Source organism: Schistocerca gregaria, chromosome 4 (assembly GCF_023897955.1).
Source record: "Schistocerca gregaria isolate iqSchGreg1 chromosome 4, iqSchGreg1.2, whole genome shotgun sequence".
Lineage (NCBI taxonomy): Eukaryota > Metazoa > Arthropoda > Insecta > Orthoptera > Acrididae > Schistocerca > Schistocerca gregaria.
In genome coordinates, this window is record NC_064923.1 from 562,687,769 (window position 1) to 562,712,129 (window position 24,361).

At 38.1% G+C, this 24,361-nt stretch overlaps 1 protein-coding gene across 4 annotated transcripts in view; it reads left to right on the forward strand.

Moving 5' to 3' along the window:
• Window positions 1-24,361, forward strand: part of LOC126268154 (transmembrane and coiled-coil domains protein 2) — a 201,442-nt gene that overhangs the window by 15,564 nt on the left and 161,517 nt on the right. For 3 of the 4 annotated variants that reach the window (XM_049973696.1, XM_049973697.1, XM_049973699.1), the window contains exon 1: window positions 18,390-18,496. In XM_049973696.1, the coding sequence (XP_049829653.1) occupies window positions 18,427-18,496 (70 nt within the window). In that variant the 5' untranslated portion in view covers window positions 18,390-18,426. Of the gene's footprint in view, window positions 1-16,324; window positions 16,380-18,389; window positions 18,497-24,361 lie in introns of those variants that run through there. The other variant, XM_049973700.1, reaches the window with a different exon arrangement.

The following is a 24,361-nucleotide window of genomic DNA, read 5'->3' on the forward strand; positions in this document are numbered from 1 at the left end:
GAACTCTATTCTTAACTGTTCTAATGTGGGTCTGAAAGTCTAAATTTTTACAGATAATGTGTTAAATGTGACTATATCAAGTGTGAATCCTGCAGCTATATCTCCTTAGTCTTCTCATATTATTTGTACACTATTCTTATTGCTTGATTCTTTTTATTTTATTTATTTATTTTTTTGTGTGCAAATTCTTCGTTTCTGCTGTATTACTACAGAAGAGTATCCCATGAAAGAATACAAAATGGTAGTGTGAAAAGTATGCCAGCAATTTGGCCTGTAGGTGTGAGTATAAAATAAAGTGTAATTAGTGTCTCAGTTTTATAACATTGTGTACTACAACTGACACGGTAGGAGCATCACAGCTAGCCTTACACAAATAAAAATAAGTTTTTTAAATGATCAACCTCGAAGAGAGCTGCTGACCTTGCCAAGAATGTTGCTTGTAGCAGAGCTGCAAGACTGGTCAAGCAACTTACTGTTGGAGATCTCTTGCATAAATTGGCATTATTTCTCCCAACTGATTGATTGTGATTGTAGCCAGCAGAGGAGCAGTCTTCCAGCAGTCAGTCTTGAATTGTATAAAAAAGCAAGTAACAAATTTGCTTTTAAATATTAACTAATGTTGTCAGTGGTAGTCAACCTACTTTGATTTTAGCTAATTTATTTGCTGTTTTCACCTTTTTAAATTTTTGGAGCAAAGATCTTGTGAAACTTGTATGTTAACAATATATTTCGCAGGATTTTTAGCTAATTTTATCTTCTTTTTGCGTTGTTTTTGGAACAAAGGGAAAGGACTTCACTGTCTGCAGTTGTAAGACCAATGCGTCACCATAAATCAGTATTTTATGTTAAAGATAAATATATCAAATCTTAATAGGCACAAAGCGAGTAGTCTCATTATTGCTGTGCTAATTACCTAGCGAGCTGTTGCAGTTTGCACTTACACGCTGGTAGAAATGTCTCTTTGTAATATTTAATCTACTATACTCAAATCTCTATGTACTTCCAAGTTAACATTACATAAAAATATCTTGTTGTTCATACTAAAAATGTTTTTACTTGCCATTCAGGGCTCAAAACCTCCTCAGTTAATTAATATATGAGCAGTGAATAATGACAAATGCATTAGCGTTTGTTGTTTGATAATGCCTTTCATGCAAGACGTTATATTCCTCAATGAGCTAATGGTTAAACATTTAAAGCTTCTTGCATGTTCATTCCTCTTGAGGTCTCATTTTTGCCTGACACTACTACCAAACATGAGTTGTCTAACGTCTCTTTATAAATGTGATCCGCTATGAAGGAAATTTATGCTGCTGCCTAAAAAATGGTGACACTAATGTGGTATTTCATGGCTTGCAATTATGTTTTTGTTGTTGTACAACAAATTGTTTTAAGGTTTTCTCCATATCTAATTTATTTCATCAGTTGCAAAATTAATATTTTATGTTGTAGCTTATTTGACCCATTACATCCTGCTCTTTTCTTTAATCATTATCAGATTGCATGATTTACTATTCCTGCGAATCTTCTATAATCACATTTGACTATCTAGTCTATGGCTAGCAAAAATACATCAGACAGCTCCTCTATAAGATGCAACATACATTCCCTATCTACTGATTAATTGTGTGTAATGTAGCTCCCTCTGTAACTCATGCAAATGTCAAGACTGTGGATAGAGCAGCCTAAGTTAATTGTGTTTATTTACACCTGATAATATTTAAACATATTTGGTACTGCTGCCATAAAAAAACCTCAGTAGAATGGATGCGAGATGATGACACTGCTGCCTTAAAAAACTCAGAGTGGATGCAAGGAGATGAAATGTGGAGGAGGGTAGGTAGTGGGAAGGGCAGGTTGTTGACGGCTGGAAAGGAGAGGCCCTAGTGCACAGGATAGGGCTGTGGCACTAGTGACTGCACCACGGCAGAGGCAAGGGGAGTTTCGAGTGACACACTGACGCAGAGCAGTGGCCTCAGGGGGAGGGATACAACAGAGGAGGGTGAATGTGTAACACACGTCAACACAGGGTTGGAGATGAGTGTGGGATGGGCTACTAGAGATTGTGGCAAGGAGGATTGTGAGATATATTGTAAGGACAATTTTTGTTTATGTAGTTGAAAGAGGCTGACATTGGATTGGCAGCAGGGGAAGGGGGGTGGGGGTGGCAGGATTGAGATGTCAGGGTTGTGTAGAAACCATTGAAGTGTAGTTGGGGTGAGAGGCTAAGGTAGAATTGAGCAGACACAAATGCGTGATAGGACCTTACCTCAATATGTCCTCCACCAGTGACAAATAATCACATCGAGATTTGAATCACTCCCATAAACACATAAGCATGTCCTTTTGTCATTGATGTTACGGTAGTACAGATCCAGTGCAACTCTTCTAGGTTTCTTTGGTAGTGTTGGTGCATAAATGTCCTTAATGAAAACCTCCAGGAAGAAGTCACAGGGTGTCAAATCCAGAAACTATGGAGGCCAGATGAGATCTGCTAGTCATCAGCTGTTTCATGACCATTCCAATGACTTGGTAGAGTTTCGTTCAGTTATTCACGTACTTGGCGACTCCAGTGAGGGGGTGCCTCATCTTGTTGTAAAATGTTCTCTTTCAGGCTCAGAAACAACCAATTTTGAACATAGTAAGATACTGCTGATCATTTAGTGTTTGTATCATAGAGAAACTGACCATAAAGAGATGAGTGGGATAGCGTAAAAAACACATTGACTTTGGCTGAATCTTGTTTAGTGTTTGCTTGTTGGTTTTGTAGGCTCCATATTTGAACATTCTGTTTGTTTACTTTCCTACTAATCAGGAAAGTCACTTCACTGAAGATGATGCGTTGTGGGGAAGTATCGTTATTGTCAGTAGCACTCTGAAGCTCATCAGGAAATGTCACATGTTTGTGTTTGTCGTCATTATGAAGAACCTGTAACAGCTGTAATTTGTGTGGCTTCATAGCCAACTGACATCTCAAAACATGAAGAATTGTTGGTGTAGTCAGTTGTAACTCTCAACTGGCATGATGAGATGACTTTGTAAGACAGTGTAGGAAAGCAGTTTGAATTCAAGTGACAATTATTGTCAGAAACATTAGTGCAGCCAGGACTTGTTCCTTAAAATGCACATCTTGTGCATGCAAATTGTTGATGCTCTCTCTGAATATTCCATCCATTCAGAGGATCCGTTTGATACCTCAATCTTGAACCTCTTTGCACTGTAACCACAGAATTAAACTTTGAAAATTCAGTAGCACAAACTTATTTCTGCTTTGGATTAGCCTTTTTGCAACATGTGATGGTAACCAAGCAAGCAGAAGAAAACCGACATGTATATAAACTAAACGATGTATTCGTTCCTCCAGTAACCTAGCTGTGGTGCAGCTATCCACATTTTTGATGACATGATACTTTGTAATATGTATATTCTTTTTGAAACATCCTGTGTATAAGACCCTATTTTCTGATCTAACTCCCTCTACATCTGTAGCCTGAAAGCATCGAAGTGCATGGGAGGGGGATACCTCCCATCTTACTAGATTTAGAAGTTTTCCCTTTTCTGTTCAAGTATGGAGAGCAGAAATAATGATTTTAAATAGCTCTAAACTAGCTGCATCCTTCTTACTGAAAAGTCCTCAACCCAGTCACAAATCTTTCTTGACCTCATTTGATAGAACTTTTGATAAAAAGTATAGATGAAGAGCTGACTCAAATGCTTTTTGGAAATGGAGAAATAATGGATCTGTCTATTTAACTGCTGCGATCCACAGATTTCAGTATGTTGTGTGAGAAAAGTGCAAGTTCAGTTTCATATGTTTGATGTTTTCAAAATCCATGCTGGTTTACATGGACATCATTCTGTTAAAGATACCTAATTATATTTGAGCTCATTGTATTCTCTAAGATTGTGCAACAAATCAGTGTTAATGATGTTGGATGGTAATTCTGTGGTCTTTCGTGACGTGCTTTTTCCAATGACTGGGTGAATGGTCGTTTGTTTGAGAGATCTACTATAGATTACAGGTAAAAGAAGGACTAACTCGGCCTCAAATCGAGTGTAGGCTCTGACAGGGATTCCATCAGGTCCTGGAGTTGCCAATTTTAACAGTTTCAGTTGTTTCTCAACCTCACTGTCACTGACACATGTATTACTCATCTTTTCATTGTTACGAAGATTAAGTAGGGCAGCTCTCCTGCATTTACCATTGTAAAGGAACGTTTGAACATTGAGTTAAGCATCTCTACTTTCGCTTTGCTACCCTCAATTTCAGTTCCTGTCTCATTTACGAGTACATCAATGCTAACTTTAATGCCTGTACATAAGAGTAGAATTTGAGTTTTAAGAAAGATCGTTTGACAATAGAGCTCCTCCGTAGCTGGAAATTAAAACAAATGTAAATATTACCAAGGATTCACGTATGTAGACTACATATAGATGAGTGGACTATTTTCCAACATAATCTTCATGGTAGTTGGTATATTTAGCTTAATGGGTACATCTACAACTTCTGCACCCATATTCTGCAAACCGCACGAAGTGCATGGCAGAGGGCATGTCCCATTGTACCAGTTATTAAGGTTTCTTCCTGTTCCTTTCACAAATGGAGCATGGGAAGAATGATTGTTTGAATGTCTCCATGTGTGCTGTAATTTTTATATTATTCTCATGACCCCTATGTGAGTGATACGTTGGGGGTTGCAATATAGTCCTAGACTCATAATTTAAAGCCAGTTCTTGAAACTTTGCTAGTAGACACACTCAGGACAGTTTAAGCCTATCTTCAAGTCCATCATTTCAGTTTTTTCAGCATCACTGTAACACCCTTTCACAGGTCGAACAAACCTGTAAACATTCGTGCTGCCCTTCTATGTAAACATTCAATATCCCCTGTTAGTCCTATTTGGTAGGGACCCTATGTACTTGAGCAGTATTGTAAAATGTGTCACTAAAGTGCTTTGTATGCAATCTCCTTTGTATACTGATTGCACTTCCCCAGTATTCTACTAATAAACTGAAGTTTACCACCTGCTTTACCCACAACTGAACCTATGTGATCATTTCATTTCATATCCCTACAAAGTATTTCACCCAGGAATTAATATGAGGTGGTTGACTCCAACAGTCAACTGTGACTCATCGATATTGTAGTCATAGGAAATTACATTTTTCATTTTGTGAAGTGCGCAATTTTACGTTTCTGAACATCACCAAGGCAAGAATGTCTGTGCAGTTTGGTCCCTTCCCTCCTCTTTTAAACCAACCAACTAACCAACCAACCAACCAAGAACGTCTGCCATCTGTCTGTCAAAGCAAGTCGTTATGGTAGTGTGTAGTCTCTCACTCAAGGAAGCCACAAGAGTTTATGCCACCAGGTACAATTTGTGTCATTGCATATTGAGAGAAATTGCAAAGTCTTTGCTTAGCCTTTCAAAATAAACCAATACACTGGCTGTTGTTTCATAAAATAGTTCAGTTCAGCAGCACTTTGTGATATGCAGGCCATTGCTAGTAACCATTGACAGTATCTTCGGAGGAAGGTGTTATATCAGAGGAATAAGAACTAAAGAAAATACTTGACAAACGAGTAGAGAATGTGTAAGACACACAAAGCACCTCAGAAAATTGTTTTCTTTTTGTTACAGTGACAAAAATTTGAGGTGTCAAACAGTTTGCTGCGGTAATGTGGATCACGTTCTTCATTATTGTTGTCCTGGAGTCTTAGTCTTCATTTCCTTTCTGTTATTTTCATGGATGCTAAAATCTTATGACAGTATCCTGGCCTAAACTTGCACATGAACTGTGCCACTTTTTATAGATCAGGGAAGGATTTTTGCTCTAATGAAGGAAGTAACCGTGAAAAATTCAAAATGTTAAGATAAATTCTGCACATCAGCCTGTGTTGCCGTCTGATGATTGTGGTACATGAATGGGCAAAACTTAAAAAAGTCTAATATTTTTTTCCATTGACACACATTATTAGTTCTTTCATTTATCTTTGGAAAGAATTATTGAGCTTTTTTATCTTAGCTTTATAATAACCAAAAGTAGTACTTTCAGATAATCGTAAACAAACTGGACATTGGAAGAATGTTACATTTCTTCTAGCTTTCTGTAGACACCTTGAATCTGTCTTCCATATCAACTATTAACTGCTATTTGCCTTGTGTTGCATATTGTAGTTGTTCATATTTATTGATGTATCTGCTAGAAATATTGAATATCTACATTAGTGAAATGATGATGGCAACCTCACAGGTAAAATAGCCCCTCATTTGGGTCGCTGGGTGCTCACTACTCATTAGGATGTCATCATTAGGAAAAACAAAACTGGCAGTCTGTGGATGGGAGTGTGGAATGTTAAATCTCTTAATTGGACTGGTAACCTTGAAAATTTGAAAAGGGACTTGGATAGATGAAGTTAGATAAAGTGGGGTTAGTGAAATTCAGTGAGAGGATGAATGGGATTTTTGATCAGGTGAGTACATTGTTAAAATCACAAAATGAAATAGAGGCCATGTAAGATGAGGTCTAAGAATGTATAAGAAAATAGTAGTATGGGTAATGTTCTATATGCACCATAATGAACACATTACCATAGCCAAAATAAATGCACAAGCAACATCCACCACAGTAGTACTGGGGTATATGCCAACTAGCTCCACAGGAAATGCACAGATTGAAAGAATATGTGGTGAGATAAAAGAAATTATTCGGCTAATTAAGGCGGAGGAAAATTTGTGACTGATGACTGAAGAAGAGTAAGGAGGGAAGGGGGAAGTAGAAAGAAGGAGAGAAGGAAAAATAGAACATGGACTGGGGGAAGGAAATGAGAGCAAGCCTAATGGTAGAATTTTGCACAGAGTGTAATTTAATCATTGCTAACACTTGGTTTAAGAATCATGAAAGAAGGGAGAGTATGTGGGAAGGACTGAGGGACCTGGAGATATCAGGTTTAAGATTGATTACATAATGGAAAAAGAGCATTTGTAACCATTAAGCTGTAACATATTTCCAGGAGCAGATATGTGCCTTGAACATAATTTATTGGTCATGAACTGTAGATTAAAACTGAAGAATTTGGAAAAAGGTAGGGAATTAAGGTGATGGTTTCTGGATAACTTCAAAGAACCAAAGGTTGTCAAGAATTTCAAAAGTAGCATTAGGAGACATTTGACTGAAACGGGGAAAGGAATAAAGAAGGCGGCAAATGGGTAACTTTGACAAATGAAATAATAAAGGCAGCAGAGGATCAAATAGGAAAAAGAAAGACAAGGCCTAGTAAAGATCTTTCAATATCACAGAACTTAATTGATGAAATGAGAAAATATAAAATTGCAAGAAATGGAGCTGGTCAAAGGGAGTACATATGTATTAAAAATGAGATTGACAGAAAGTGCAAAGTGGCCAAACAGGAATGGCTAGAGGACAAATGTTAAGACTATAGAAGCATGTATAACTAGTGTGAAGATATACTGCATACTGGAAAATTAGAGGCCTTTGGAGAAATGAGAAGCAGCAGTATTATTAAGAGCTCATATGGAAAGCTGATACTAAGCAAAGAAGGGAAAGGTGAAGGAATATATGAAGGCATTATTAGAGAAAGAGAAGAGAAAGATAAAATTAACTTGTAACTGCTGAACTTCTTGTGAGAGCCAACCAGGTGGAACAAATCCACCTTGTGTGCAAGATATGAGGCAGGGAAAATACTCTGACTTCAGAAGTAACTAATAACTTCAAATACAAATGAATTAATTGCCAAAAAGTTTGAAGATTACTGAACTAACAGTTTAATCATTACACTGAGGAAATGCTGTAACAAATAGCTCAGAAAAAACTGTGCAGAAGGGTCTTGGTGCTTGCTTCCTATTTGAGCTAGCAACATTGGGTAAAAAGTTTTTGGTTTAATGTGGACCAGTGGCCATTTGTATAGCCATTTGAACATTGCTCTTACTGTAGTTATATTACAAATGAAAATCCAGGACACAACATTCTCTCTTCGACTCAGCTTCTCTGCTATGTGCTAAGTAGCAAAATTCATAAGATTGTAGTTTTAATCAGTATTTTATGTTCTGAGACATCGAGGGATCACCAATTTAGTATTGGAGGGCAGCGTGGAGGGTAAAAATCATAGAGGGAGATCAAGAGATGAATACACTAAGCAGATTCAGAAGGATGTAGGTTGCACTAAGTATTGGGAAATGAAGAAGCTTGCACAGGATAGAGTAGCATGGAGAGCTGCATCAAACCAGTCTCAAGACTGAAGACCACAACAACAACAATCAGTATATTATCATGGTTTGGATGATGAACCAGAGCTGTTGCCCAAGCAACATTAATTAAGCTGAAGTTAATGCTCAAGTAATGCCACCATTTGGAGTTTATGTGCAAAAACATGCAAAAAATGTGTTCTTCTGGGAGGTTAGTGAAGTGCACCACTTGTATACATTAAACTTGTATGATGATGTATGGAAAGGTCTAGTTGAGAATTACAAATTAATTATTAATAAAGGAGACTCACCAAAAGGCACAAGCACTGCATCATCAATAGGTAAATAAACAAAAGGTATAGAGCTTGGCCAGCTATCAGAATGCACTTCCTTTTACAAGCTTTTAGGAAAAACATACCCACAAACACACGCAGACACACACACACACACACACACACACACACACACACACACACACACACACACACATGTACAATAGCTTGGAAAAGGCTGTGCACAGGGGTCTTGGTGCTTAGTTCCTATTTGAGCACAATTTAGGGAGACATAGCCTATCTCCCTACATTGTGCTCAGTCGACTGCCAGCTCTTTCCAGTGAGTGTACTGGGGTGAGGTAAGGGTGTGGGGCAGGATGAGGTGGTGTGAGGAATGGAGAAAGGTGGGAGGCAGGGAGGGGGTCGCGGGAAGTGTGTAGTGGCTCTTGGGAGAGTGGGAAGCTGTCTGTGGGCTAGCTAGGGTTGTAGGTAGAGGCAGGTGGCAGATGGCTGGGCACGTGATTTTGTAGACTAGGGCCTAATATAGCACACAGCTACCTGTTTTGAGGACACAAACTGGGTAGGGGTACTAGGGCAGGAGACTGTACACACACACACACACACACACACACACACACACACACACACACACTCTTTTGTGGGGCTTGGGAAGATGGTGAGTTATCTTAGGTTAAGACCAAGGAGGTCACAGGAAAGGAGGATAAGGTGTAAAGATAGCTCCCATCTGTGCAACTCAGAAAAATTGGTGGGGGAGGATCCAGATGGCATGGGTTGTGAAGCACCTATTGAAATCTCACATGTTGTGCACTGCTGCATATTCTGCCACTGTATGGTCCACTTTGTTTTTTGGTGGCCATTCATTCTAGTTGACGGCTGGTTGTCATACCAGTGCAAAACACTATGCAGTGGTTGCAGCAGAGCAGATAATTAACATGGCTGATTGCACAGGTGGCCCGGCCTATGATTGGGATAGGATAAGCATGTGAACAGGACTGGAGTAGCTGGTGCTGGGTGAGTGGACTGGCCTTTCCGCAGGGTATGACACCTTTCGCAGGGGATTGGGGGTGGAAATGGCATAGGAATGGACTATGCTGTTGTGGAGGTTGGGTGGGTGACAGTGTCACTTTGGGATGCTTTGGAAATATCTTGAGTAGGATGTCCCTCATTCCAGGGCATGATGATTTTTACCAAAGACCTGACGAAGGATGTGGCTCAAGTGTTCTGGGGTGGTATTGGTTGACAAGGGGGCTGCTTCTTTGTGGTTGGTTCTTGGAATGCTTGTGAGGATATGGCATGGGAAATATGTTTGTAAATTAGGTCTGGAGAGTATTGCCTGTCTGTGAAGGCCTTTGTGAGGCGAGGGAGTTCTTGTCACTACAGATGAGTCTACCACTGGCCAGACTGCATGGGAGGGATTTTTTGGTGTGGAAGCTGTCAAAGTGCAGGTGCTATTGGTGATTAGTGGGTTGGATGTGGACCAAGGTGTGTAGGAAGCCATGTGAGAGGAGGAGATCGACATCTAGGAAGGTGGCACAATGGGTGGAGGAGGACTGAGTGAAGTGGATGGGAGAGAAGGTAATGAGGTTGTGGACGAATGAGGATAAGGTGTCCTGGCCTTGGGTCCAGATTATAAGGATGTCATCAGTAAACATGAACCAGGCCAGGGATTTGGGAAGCTAGCAATGTTTGCTCTATGTGGCCCATGAAGAGGTTGGCATAGGGGGATCTGGGTGCCCATGGATGTGCCAAGTATTTGTTGGTTCAGGTTTATTAATGATATCTTTATGATTTGGACCCTAGGCCAGGACACCTTATCCTCATTCCTCCACAACCTCAATACCTTCTCTCCCATCCACTTCACTCAGTCCTTTTCCACCCATCATGCCACCTTTCTAGAGATTGGTCTCCTCCTGTCAGATGCCTCCATCCAAGTCTTGGTCCACATCAAACCCACAAAAAACAAGGTGGACCACCCAGTTGCACAGCATGCAGCAGAGCACAACATGAGAGATTTCAATGCCCATCTAATAGTGTGTGTGTGTGTGTGTGTGTGTGTGTGTGTGTGTGTGAGGGGGGGGGGGGGGCAATTTGTGTTCTTCCAACAGCTAGTTGTCTGCTGTTATCTCATGCCATAGTCTATGAAATCACGTGTACAGCTATCTGCCACGTGTCCCCTCTACCTGCACCTCCACCTAGCTCGTGGGTGCCCCCCCCCCCCCCCTCTCCAGAGTTACTAGAGGATTTCCCCCAACCCCCTCCCTGCCTCCTGCCTCTCTTCTTCCCTCACCTCGCCCCACCCCACCTCAAATTATGCATTATTTTGGAGGTTGTCAATGATCCGGATGTGTAAAAAAACTATTGTTAATGAGATAGTAATATAAACACACAATACCTCGTACCGTACTAAGTGAATGAAAATGGAAGGTATAAGATTTTATCACTTTGCAAAGCTGTGCATAAGTCATATCTACAAAAATCTTACAGGTGGACCACCCAGTTGCACAGCATGCAGAAGAGCACAACATGAGAGATTTCAATGCCCATCTAATAGAGTGAGTGAGTGAGTGAGTGAGTGTGTGTGTGTGTGTGTGTGTGTGTGTGTGTGTGTGTGTGATGCCGTAGTCTATGAAATCATGTGCACAGCTATGTGCCACATGCCCCTTCTACCTGCACCTCCACCTAGCTCGTGGGTGCCTCCCCCCCCCCCCCCCCCCCACCCCCCCACTCTCCAGAGTTACTAGACGCTTTCCCCCAACCCCCTCCCTGCCTCCTGCCTCTCTCCTTCCTCACCTTACCTCGTCCCACCTCACCCCAAATTATGCATTATTTGGAGGTTGTCAATGATCCAGATGTGTAAAAAAAAAAAAAAAAAAAAAAAAAAAAAAAAAAAAAAAAAAAAAAAACACAAACTACTGTTAATGAGATAGTAATATAAACACACATTACCTCATACCATACTAAGTGAATGAAAATGGAAGGTATAAGAGTTTATCACTTTGCAAAGCTGTGCATAAGTCATATCTACAAAAATCTTACAGGAAATTTTGGACTCAAGAAATCTTTCATATCAGTGGATGCCATATTGATAGAACATTTGAACAAAATATGGTTGATACTGTTCAGTCTTATTTAAATGAAATAACATAGTTTCCCTGCTGTTTCATATTATATAAAATGTTGTTGATGCCAGAGATGAAAGGGCTGTTGAAACTGTTTTGCAAGAAGTGAAAATGAGCTTGAGAAACCGAAAGTGGTTTCATTACTAAGTAGACTGCATAGTGCCAGCAACAGGCTTATTAGCAAAATTCTTTTATTGTAGCTTTTCAGGCTTGGGTCACACAAATGGCATCATAACTGGTTTTGACTTCCAAGGAAGTCATCACAAGATGATTTGACTGTGATATTCAGTATCTTATCATACTGCAACTCCAACAATTGTGTAATCTGCAATGAAAGTCACAGCTATGGTTTTCTTAGATTTTAAGATATACTCACATGCTGTCTCAACAAAGGTAGAACCATCGCCATAGAGTACTCTGCTTCACTAGCATACTAAATAAACTTACTGATTGTGATTCAAGCTATACATCCACACAATAAAGCACACTCATGCATATCTTGCATCATTGCTGCAAAACTGCATATTCTCTGAAACTGCTGCATTTGGCTTAAAATAATCTGTCTTCATTCTTAAGAACTGAAAAAAAAAAAACACAGTTGATGGAGTTAAAGCTGTGGCATACATTTTTCCATGCAGTTAGTTAAATTTTGTTTTACCAGGTATATAAAAAAGTTGTAAAGTCATTGAACTTAACATATTGATTTTAAAAGGTGGCTATTTAGGAAAAAAAGGTGTTTTGGTCACCAGTCCCCGGCTGGATTGTTATATCCAACTGCCACTTGCCTCTTCATCACAAAGTACCACTTACACACATCATAAATTGTGGGATATGTTTGAATAGATGCGTATGTATACAGTTTTTACTGCCTACAGATCTTTCAAGTGAATTTTACATTATTGCCTGATGTTTTAACCCATGTTCTAGCATCCTGTCTGATTTTTTAATTACTGTTTCAAAGCACACTCTCCTTTATCATTCCAGTTACTTTTCTGCACTCGTCTGTACTGTCATATGTCAAATGCTTTGGTTCTCTTCTTGTCTGGTTTCCCACTCTTCATGTTTCATTTACATACAAGACTGCTCTCTGGACGTTATTCTGAAAAAGTTATTCCTCAAATTGAGGCCTATGTTTGCTATTGCAAGGTGCTGGGGAAGATGTTAATCTTATTTCATAGAAATCTGTATCAAGACAAGCACACTCTATCCCCCACCCCACCCCTTTGGACTGCCACTTTTGCTATCATGCATTTGACAATAATTAATGCTATAAGAAACTATTTGAGCCTGTAAGTGGACAGTCCAAGAGTCGACATGTGTATCAATTTTTTGTAATGATAATTTGATTAATTAATATCACCCAAAAATGTAGGATACAGGGAGAGGATATTAAACATGGTTCCTTAATCCTTGAAATCATAAGCATAGTGGATATCACTACGAGATCCATTATCCCAGAGATAATTCAGTATAGAATGTAATGATTCTGTAATATGATTGATTAAAAAAAAAGGTATCGGGGAATGAACTGTTGGAAATTTCAAAAGGGGTGTACTAAGTAAATACAGTTCCCTGCACCCTATTGTAAGCAGGATGAAATTTCAAATGGACTAAAAACTTGACTATGCTCTGGAGCAGTGATTAAAATTATTCATCTATAAATTCACACCTGAAAATAATCCCTGTTACAAGCTTTTACAATGGATAATTTCTCAACCAGTCATGGATTCAGAAAATAACTTATTCTGACTACAATTTCATATGGGGTCTGCAAAATGCTGTCCAGGCTATCATGACAGTAATCACTCGTATGTCAATTAAGAATTCGGTCATCCACTCTTCAGTGAAACACTCTCTCTGGTGGGCCAGAAGAGATGCCATGACCTCTCTCTCTCTCTCTCTCTCTCTCTCTCTCTCTCTCTCTCTCTCTCTCTCTCTGATGGTCCAGATGAGACTCCCCAAGAAACTCTGCTCTGTGCCCCACACAAACCCTCCAAAACCACCATGCAAAATAATCCAGCTTCTCCTGGGCTGATGACACCTAAGTCCCAACTGATACAAAGGCTACCGCAGACCGTTCCACAGGGGCTTCCTATGTCGGCACCACACTAATGTCAGTGACTGACTGCCTTCCAGGAACCCTCTGGCCCAACCATGTGTACTTCTCACAAGTGCTCCACTCCCCACAGAGCAGCCACACACACCAACACCCAGTGTATTCAGAGCAAATCAAGTTACAGCACTCAGTACCTGATCACATGTTATGCCATAAACTTAATCGGCCCACTCCACTTTGAATATTTCAGGTGAGTGATAAAAATGGAGACAAAAAAATGGAAGAGGACAAGCCAACAAGGGCTTTTCACTATCAGTAACTTCTTTGCCTCTGCCAGGCTGCTTTTCTTATGCTCATCATATTGTGTATTATTTTGCTTCTGAGGTAGAATAATTTCTTCACTTTATCTACTATATGGTCCCCAGTTTTGGTTTTATGGTTACTGCTAATTTCATTAGTGCTTCTTATCAGTACTTCCATCTTTCTTTGGTTTTGGTCTTACAAAGTGACAGGCTGTGCTCATTAGACTTCATACTGTTAAATAGGTCTTGCAGTTCATCCTTAAAATTCACTGAGAATAGCATTGTCATAAACGAATATTATTGTTTTATGTTTTCCTATCAATATGCAGCCCACTTGTAAACCTTTCTTTTATTTTTGTCAATTCCTCTTTGATGCACAGTTTGAACAGACGGGGGAGAAACACAGCGTTATTGCCTTAAAACGTTTTTAATATGAGCCACTCTCTCTTCTTTTTCTATTCTTATAGATCCTTCTTGGTTGTTGTATATTTTGTATAGTATTGTTCTGTATAGTGCAAACATTTTTTTCCTGAGAATTTTGGTCTTGCGCCGTTTCATGTTGTCATATGATTTTTATAATCCAACAATCCAGATATGAAAGTTTCTTGGTTTTTATTTATATATCTTACATTTTTGTGTTTTGCCTTGTCAGGTTGAAAACATTTCGAATGTCCCTTGTATTTGCACATCTATCATAACTATTTCAAGTATTTCAGATATTTTAAGAGAATGTTCCTTTAGACGGAATACATACCAACTGTTTTTATAATTTTCATTTAAGTTTATATCTTTATGTGGATTGTCCTCTATGATACTATAAATTAAATTCTGACAGGTGAAAAAGAGATTCTAGCCTGTTCGCATTTTTATGCTATTGTGAAAGCCCTCTCTCTCTCTCTCTCTCTCTCTCTCTCTCTCTCTGTGTGTGTGTGTGTGTGTGTGTGTGTGTGTGTGTGTGTGTGTGTGTGTGTGTGACATCAATGAAACATAATGGGTTTAGATTTCAAGGTGTTCACATGGAGAACAGATACATTGAAATAAGTGCATTGGAAACACTAGACCACAAAAAAAGTCACTTCAGTTTGCTTTCAGTACAGCTTACACTTTGTATTTATGACCATTCCCAAAATGTCAAAAATGTTGTAGTATATGATCAAAAACTGAATAATGTATCAATAAAGTAGCTTCACTGAAGTTTAGATGCTAATTATGTGAAATGTTAATTTGGAGAATTTTCATTTAATTTCAGTTGCATTTGAGAAGTAACATAAGCAGTCTAGCTTAAGTGATGGATAGTAGTTAAAGTATCCTACATAATCAGTTTGGCGTAGCTGCATTTCTGGGATAAATATTCTGACCATTCACACACCTGACTTTATTCAAAGGGTCTTTGGAATGTGGTGAATGGTGGCTTCGGAAACAGGTTATCAGCTTAGAAGACAACTTATTTCCTTTTGTGTGAACATCAAGAATGTTATGGTGGGATTATTTGAAAATACTGCAGCTGTTTTTAGTGTACATGGTGTGATAGGATGTGTCATGTGTTGGTATTTCTGTGAACATCTTTTTTTATAATATAAAACAGTAATTTACTTCTAAATGAAACCCACAGTTTAAAAGCTAATGGTGCAGATCAATTGTTCATTTTTGAAACAAAGGACTTTTTTTGGTTAGAATTGCAGGCAGAATGGGAGGGGTACTACATGTATTCATGGAATTCTGCAGGATACGTATGCAATTGCCTGTTAAATCAGAAAAATGATGACAACCATCAACGATTTGTAAGAATATGAAATGGCACAGTCACATAGCCTCAGCTGTAGGTAAAGAACATATTATACTCTCACTCATTGCTAGTATACTAGTGAAATGCAACCACTGTACATAGCAGACTACTTAAAATCACTCATGAAGTCCATCCTAGAATATTGCTGAAGTGTCCATGTAGGACTAAAGGAGGGTGTGGATAGTAAACATACAGAAAGAAGGGCAAAATGAATGGTCACAGGTTTGTTTCACACATATGAGGTGTCACAGGGATGCTAAAAAAAAAAAAACACTTAACTGTCATATACAAACAACGGTAAGTTTGCGTTCTTATGTAGCGAAAGCAGTGCAAGGAAACAAACTGCTGTGTGCAATGCGCATCCTAAATGTTTTTAAGAAATTCGTAGTATTGTAAAAGTCATGCTTTGGTTTTATTTATTTCTATTAATTTAATAAAATTAATTAGAGGCGGCTAGAATTGAAGTGTGTGGTAAAATGGGACACAGAGGTGTCCTCTTTTGTTAACTCTTCTAATTTTTAAAATTTTTATTTACTGATTAACTTGTTTGTATTTTTCCAGGTGATTGGTGGGATGATACCTCATGCAGGACCATGTTGACACCTCTCCACCCATTGTTAGTATTGTAATAATTGTTCATAACATATCATAATAGAATGTGTCTCTAATAACAGGTTGTCTGTACTGTAAAAGTTTTACGCCAGTTGTATTTCACAAAGTCGAAGAAAGTTGTTGAAGAAACAGAAGTATAGTGAGAAGTCAATGGTTCTAACATTAACCGACTTTTATGTCGGTGCTTGGCAGAACATGTTGATAATATTAAAAAGGGAAACTTGCTAATGTTCATGCTTAACATTAGGAAGTGTTTTCCTATTTAATGTCAATGATTATATTTATTTATAATAAAACACACAATAAAGGAGTTTTCATACACAGCTAAGAGTTTTGACATTCATGATCTCTTATCAACTAGCTGCTGTTTATTTAAATCATTTGGCTACAATTGAATATAGAAGTTGTAGTCATAAAATGAAATAATTTGGACCGAAAGTCCTTGTCTTATTTTAAAATTGCTAACTTGAGCTCCACTGTTGTATCCCATCATGCTAATGCTTGTACACTGGAATGCCTCCTCTTCAGCTGTGTCTCTGATGATGTCCAGTTATCATACTAGCTGGATGTTGTCAATGTTGTTATTCCTGTGCTAAGCAGTCTGTTAATGACATTTATAAGTTTTTGGGTCATCTTTACTTCTGGCGAGCATAGTCATGTTGTATCCATTGCGTACTGTTACATCTATACTTCTATACCTATTCTTAATATTTCTATCATTTTCTAAATGCTTCATGTACACACTTAAGCAAAAGTTGTGATGACCTGCAATTCTTGTGTAATAAACTCTTTTTAGTGCCCTTTGACTTGTGTTATCACGCTGCCTTGTTTTTGGCAAATATTGAATACTTACATGTCCTTGTACGCCTCTCTTCCGCTTACAAAGTTGAAGATCTAATTTCACAAATGAGCGACTGGTGTAGTGACTAATGTCATTTCTCCTATTTCTTCTATCATATAAAACGCAACAGGATCATCCTACAAGTGTCAAGATATTCAAGACTCATGACATTGTCATTTTTAAAAGTGGTTACATTTGTGGAGTGATCTTACATTTGCATAATATTCACGGTGAATAAAAGTTTGTCTACCATCACCTATAAATTTCTATAACTACACTATTTTATTGCCCAGGTATATATTTGTACATAATTAATGTCTTTTAATCCTTGTTTGTTATGTAGTACTGGAAATTTAAAAAAAATACACTTAACTTTCTGTAATTCCCTTACAGTTGTCATGTTTCAAAGTTGACTCCAATTATGTACACAAAGTAAGTGGTGTTAGATTTTATTGTAATATCTTCTGTGATACAGTGGTTCTCTGTAATACTGCTTGTAAAGAGCATCAGCTCAATTATATATGGATCACATTGGAAAATGCTTATTAATAGTACAATCAGCAAAGAACTTGGTCTCATCATGTTGGTAAGAAGAATGTCGGAAAAATGGCTCCACTGGCTTGTTTCCAGCTCTGATTGACAGTCTTTTACAGATTTGTGGTTTTTATTGTCATTACTTTATTTATGGTTATTATTTTATAACAACAAGTGAAACAAATCCGCAGTAGGTTCCCTGTAATGCTGTGACATGTTGCAGCTTAAGAGTTGTACATTGTACCTAATTCTCACAGAATTTATTTGTATGCTTTGTTGAATGATAGGAGAGCTGGAATGATGTGGGGGCTGATGCTGTTTAACAATTGCAGTTAGTTTTAACATAACAAAATCACCAGAGAATCATAAAGGATGAAAACTGGCTTTCACAGTGTTGCATAGCTGAAAACATTATACCAAGAAGCTGTATATTGTTTTCTTTCCTGTTGTGGTGGTCACTGTGGAACATCAGAAAGTTCTTTTTCTATGTTCCATACTGGCTTAGTATCAAAGTACTCACAACTTCCCAGAGATAAGCTTGCACCATATCTCATCTGATATACACAGTATTTGTTAGAGAGCTGATAAAAGTTTGAGGCGCAATTCTTGGGAGTGTAATCAGTTGTTTATTGAGTAAATAACCTCTTTCTCATAGCACTTCAGACATTATGTCGTTATGTGGTCTCATACAATTTTGAATCCTTTGCAATTGGTGGACCATCAAATTTCAATTTATAACAAAGACAGTAAGTGTTCACCCACTTTGTTTGAATCATATAGAGGTTTACTGAACTGTGAGACATCTATAATAGCACATTCCCTAAAGAGGCAAATAACTTGCTAGAAACTTATAGGAAAAATGAATGATACTTCCAGTATTGTTGACACTTGAGATATTTTTACACTGTCTAAATTAAATTTCATTCACAGTTCATAAAGCTAAAATAAAATAAATTACAGGTTGTAGAGAAGGCTTTCGTTCAAACTTCTGTCCTTTCAGAGAGAGTTTACCTTGTACAGTAAAATTTAAACGCCATGCAGTCTCTGTGACACACATACAGATATTTTGCATTTTGTTGTTGTTGTTGTTGTTGTTGTTTTCTGTGTCATTGTCTTTAGTCTTCAAGCTTGCTTGCTAATGCTCTTCTTTATCTTTGCATAACAACTGAGACCCATATCCATTGAATCAGCTTGCTGTTAGTTTCATTTTCTATGGATCATTTGCATGGTAAACCATAATGCTGTGGAACAAGTCATTTTATGTTCACATTATAAATTACTTTGTAAATATGGTTACATGCGTATCATTTACTATTACACTAATAATTTACTATTACACTAATAGAAATTCTTATATGGAATTGAAGGAATTGTCAAGCAGAAACATTTTCTTTTTGTTTTTATCCCTGGATAAGTGTTTAAAAGAGTTTGATTGCAGGAGGGTGCACCCCTTTTTTGGGCTAAAGACAACCTTATGTTGCGTGATGTGTCAAACCTTGGTCTTTCTCAAAAAATTTTACCCTCCATGCTTCTCTCCATTAAGTAACCATCTTTTTTAAAGTTGTATGTCTACTAAGAAGGAATTGTTACTTTTCAAGACATGACTGTAGTGTAAGATCATGGAATATCTTTTAGTTCGTAAATGTCTTTGCTTAAGTTTGTGTGTACAGTCTAGAAAATGAATACATAGTTCCAGCTTTCCTAAGGAGTGCAATAGAATTGCAGAGGTGTTCCCCATTATGCAAGTTGAGATTGCAACGTACCAAAGTGTATTTTTTTCCCCCTGTCATTGACTGATGAATAAGCTGAAATTATGGTTCCTGGAAAAGGCAAGTTGGAATTTGTGATCAGTCCAGGAGAAATTTAAAATTAAAACATGTGTCAAGAAAAGAATTACCATGTCATTAAAATTCTTCTTGGCAATTATAGAGGAATTTTTCACATCCTCCACAGAAGAAATGGAGCAGGATAATGTGTTAATGAAACATAACAGATTCACATTAATTTTACTTATGACATAGACTTGACAATTAATGAAGCAACTTAGTACACCAAATTTGGTATCAAATTTTAAAACCAGTTGAAATAAGACTAAAATAATATACAGGGTGAGTCAGGAGGAAAGATACATGCTTTGAAACATGATAGTATTAGTGATTCTGAACAAAAAACTTCATATGGACGTATGCCTTATCGTAAATGCTTTCCAAGATAGAACACATTCAATATCATTTCTGTAAATTTTTCGTTAATTACACGAAAATAATTCCAATCCCAAAGAAAGCAGTTGACAGATGTGAAAATTACCGAACTATCAGTTTCATAAGTCACAGCTGCAAAATACTAACGCGAATTCTTTACAGACGAATGGAAAAACTGGTAGATGCGGACCTCGGGGAAGATCAGTTTGGGTTCCGTAGCAACACTGGAACACGAGAGGCAATACTGACCTTACGACTTATCTTAGAAGAAAGATTAAGAAAAGGCAAACATACGTTTCTAGCATTTGTAGTCTTAGAGAAAGCTTTGGACAATGTTGACTGGAATACTCTCTTTCATATTCTAAAGGTGGCACGGGTAAAATACAGGGAGCGAAAGGCTATTTACAATTTGTACAGAAACCAGATGGCAGTCATAAGAGTCGAGGGGCATGAAAGGGAAGCAGTGGTTGGGAAAGGAGTGAGACAGGGTTGTAGCCTCTCCCCGATGTTATTCAATCTGTATATTGAGCAAGCAGTAAAGGAAACAAAAGAAAAATTTGGAGTAGGTATTAAAATTCATGGAGAAGAAGTAAAAACTTTGAGGTTTGCCGATGACATTGTAATTCTGTCAGAGACGGCAAAGGACTTGGAAGAGCAGTTTGAACGGAATGGACAGTGTCTTGAAAAGAGGATATAAGATGAACATCAACAAAAGCAAAACGAGGATAATGGAATGTAGTCAAATTAAATTGGGTGATGCTGAGGGAATTAGATTAGGAAATGAGACACTTCAAGTAGTGAAGGAGTTTTGCTATTTGGGGAGCAAAATAACTGATGATGGTCGAAGTAGGGAGGATATAAAATGTAGACTGGCATTGGCAAAGAAAGTGTTTCTGAAGAAGAAAAATTTGTTAACATCGAGTATAGATTTAAGTGTCAGGAAGTCGTTTCTGAAAGTATTTGTATGGGGTGTAGCCATGTATGGAAGTGAAACATGGACGATAATTAGTTTAGACAAGAAGAGAATAGAAACTTTCGAAATGTGGTGCTACAGAAGAATGCTGAAGATTAGATGGGTAGGTCACACGACTAATGAGGAGATACTGAATAGGATTGGGGAGAAGAGGAGTTTGTGGCACAACTTGACAAGAAGAAGGGACCGGTTGGTAGGACATATTCTGAGGCATCAAGGGATCACAAATTTAGCATTGGAGGGCAGTGTGGAGGGTAAAAATCGTAGAGGGAGACCAAGAGATGAATACACTAAGCAGATTCAGAAGAATGTAGGCTGCAGTACGTACTGGGAGATGAAGAAGCTTGCACAGGATAGAGTAGCATGGAGAGCTGCATCAAACCAGTCTCAGGACTGAAGACGACGACAACAACAACAACAACACGAAAACTGCACACTCCAACAAAATCCGTGTTAGTACAAAATTCAACTAAATTAAATTTGCTACAAAAAAGGGCCCTATTTATTTTTTTTGTCTAGGACTAGCAGTTTCCTGCACAGAGAGATCACGAGAATATTGAAACTATCACTTGACTTGCATGTGCTGTAGCTTAGGTACATTTTTTAGACCAGTTTGAGGGACTTTTCTGACTTTATAGACCACAAGCATACTGTATCAAAATGTTCATCTCAGCTTTCCCTATATTACTGTGGTACGTTGTAAACTACGACAGTGAATAATACAGAAAATAAATAAAAATGTACATTAAAAGTGCTCTATCTCAGAAACCATTCGGAATAGGACATATGTCCACATAAAGTTCTTTTGTTCAGAATCAGTAATGCTATCACCTGTCAAAACACGTACCTTTCCTCCTGACTCGCCCTGTATAAAGTCTAGTTTCTCCAACCACCACAAACCAACCAACCACCTTGTATAAAAACATATTTAAAAAATGTATACATTAATGTAAAACCATTTCATAAGGTTTGTTTGTATTTACATCAGTTGTACATGGCTGAATGGACAGGAAAAGCAATGAACAAAGGAGTAAAAATAATATAGAAGCTTTGTCTGGACTTCTCATAATTTCTTCGTCGTTTGATACCTTATTACCTGCACCAGTTGTTCTGTTATGTTCTTTGTTTCCCTCCTTCGTTTTTCTACTCGAATCTTCCTTTCTTCCCAAGATCGTTGCCTTCAAGGACTCAGTTAAGGGAACTATTAAGACTTACAATGTTTCTGAAGAATGAAGAGTTTCTACAGATCGCTTTGAGGGCTTTCTTATGTTTACTTTTCCTGGTAAAATAAACGTGGTCTTTATGTCTGAAAAGGAAGGTCTAAAATTAGTGTGTTACTAGTCTTGACTCCTAGTGGTTACACATGAAGATCAAATACGATAAACATTAAAACCTGGAAATCTTTCCTTGAACAGTAGAGATATGTATGTTGGGGAGTATAAAAACAGCAAACTCACATACTGATCAGAGAGTGGCAGATTGTAGTAGAATATGTTGGTTTGTCAACAGTGAAAATGAAATGAGGGTTGACATTACATGAATGGTAGATGTCCCCAGGGAGTTATCTCCCAGATTCAGAGAAATAAGAAGACACACTGGCAATGATCAAATAGAAGGTGGATAGATGATACTAAAAAAAAAAAAAAAAATTCCAGAAGAAACGTGAATACCCACTGCCGAGACTACAATGCTTGGAAAAATCTAGAGACGTCTCTTTCCAGCATTGGACATCAAATGGTTGATGATAACAGTTTCACTAGTTTAACATTCAAATGACAAGTGAATATGATTTATGATTATTTCTCTTAATCTTACATTTGATCTATGTATTGCAAAAAGTCAGATGGAGCATCTTTTGAAGCACTTTGGATTTATGATCAAATATCCATGCAACTTTATGAGCAAGTTGTGCTCTTAAAAGTGTGAGTCATTTGACAGTACTTCACTATACTAATGCCTCATGACACGTACTGCATGGTAGAAATGAGCATTTTTTCTGTTGCTTACCCATGGAAAGATGATGCTCCTGTAATAATACATGTTTCAACATTGCTAATATATTACTAAGCAATATCCTTGTTCCCGTGTCCTGGTGACAACCTTTGTCAGAAAAAGAAACACACACACACACACACACACACACAGAGTGTGTGTGTGTGTGTGAGAGAGAGAGAGAGAGAGAGAGAGAGAGAGAGAGAGAGAGAGAGAGAGAGAGAGAGAGAGGGGGGGGGGGGGGGGGGGAGGGGCAAGGGAGAGGGATAAGGAGAGGGATGTGTGGGTTGCCTATTGAATGGCTGTGGAATTACTGACAGAGTTTAAAAATTTTAAATACTGCCATAATATACTCATTAAGTGGTATATTCCTATATTAGAAGTTTAACACAATAAAACAAGTATTACAATTAGAAACTGTGTATTTGTCTTGAAGAAGCATAACTGATGGCACACACATACCTGGACTTCATTCATCCATTTTTTGATAGTGGGAACACTTAGCCACTTCCCGTGAACTGTACACATAGCCTTGAACTTTTAGAAAACTTTTTTCTCTGGTACCCCAGACAAAATGATGAAAGGAAGTAAGTTTGCTTACTAAATTTTCTCTGTTCCAGTAAAACTTCAGCATCTGGTAAAACATTTTTACTTATTCACTGCTGATTATTTGCAACACAGTTTGCACACACTAGTCACATATATCACTGAATGTAACAGCAAAATTATTTCATTGTAGGGCAGTGTGTTCGGGAGATATGACATCATAGAGATGCTTAAAGAACTTGCTTTTGCTTAAAGTAGAGTGCAAACTTCCCAGACTATATTCGTGCAGTGTTTCGTAATGACTCCATGTAGTGACTTCCAACAAACTTGCAGCATAATTTCAAAGCTTTTCTAAACTTGTTCTTGCTTGTTCATTGTTAAATATTTAACTGATCAAACAATGGAATGTCCAGGTGGGAATATCAACAGTGTAAGGAAAATATACACACACACACACACACACACACACACACACACACCCTCCCTTTTATGTCATCGTCTCTTGTAACTGGAGTCTGGATTCCAAAAGTTGTGCATAGCCTTTCACTCCCTGTGTTTTAACTTTGGAACCTTCTTTCTTTTTTGTGGCCTAATCCTGTATCCTCACAGGGTTGGCATGCTAATCTCGATTTGGCTCTGTTATTGGTACAGAATGGGCTGATAACCCATCCTGAATCCACCTGTGCACCCTTCTCTTTAATATGGTAACACACTTAAAACTCAGCATGGTAACCATCCTGTTGGGGGGCGGGGTGGAGGGGGGTGGGGGTGTTCATCAAGTACCTGCACAGTGATAGCCCCCTGACTATACGAGGATCCTACTGTTGATGCCTGAGCTGAAAATTCCCCGTGTATGCCAAAGAGAATGTGTCTGTTGTGACGGGCACGGGGATTCAAGA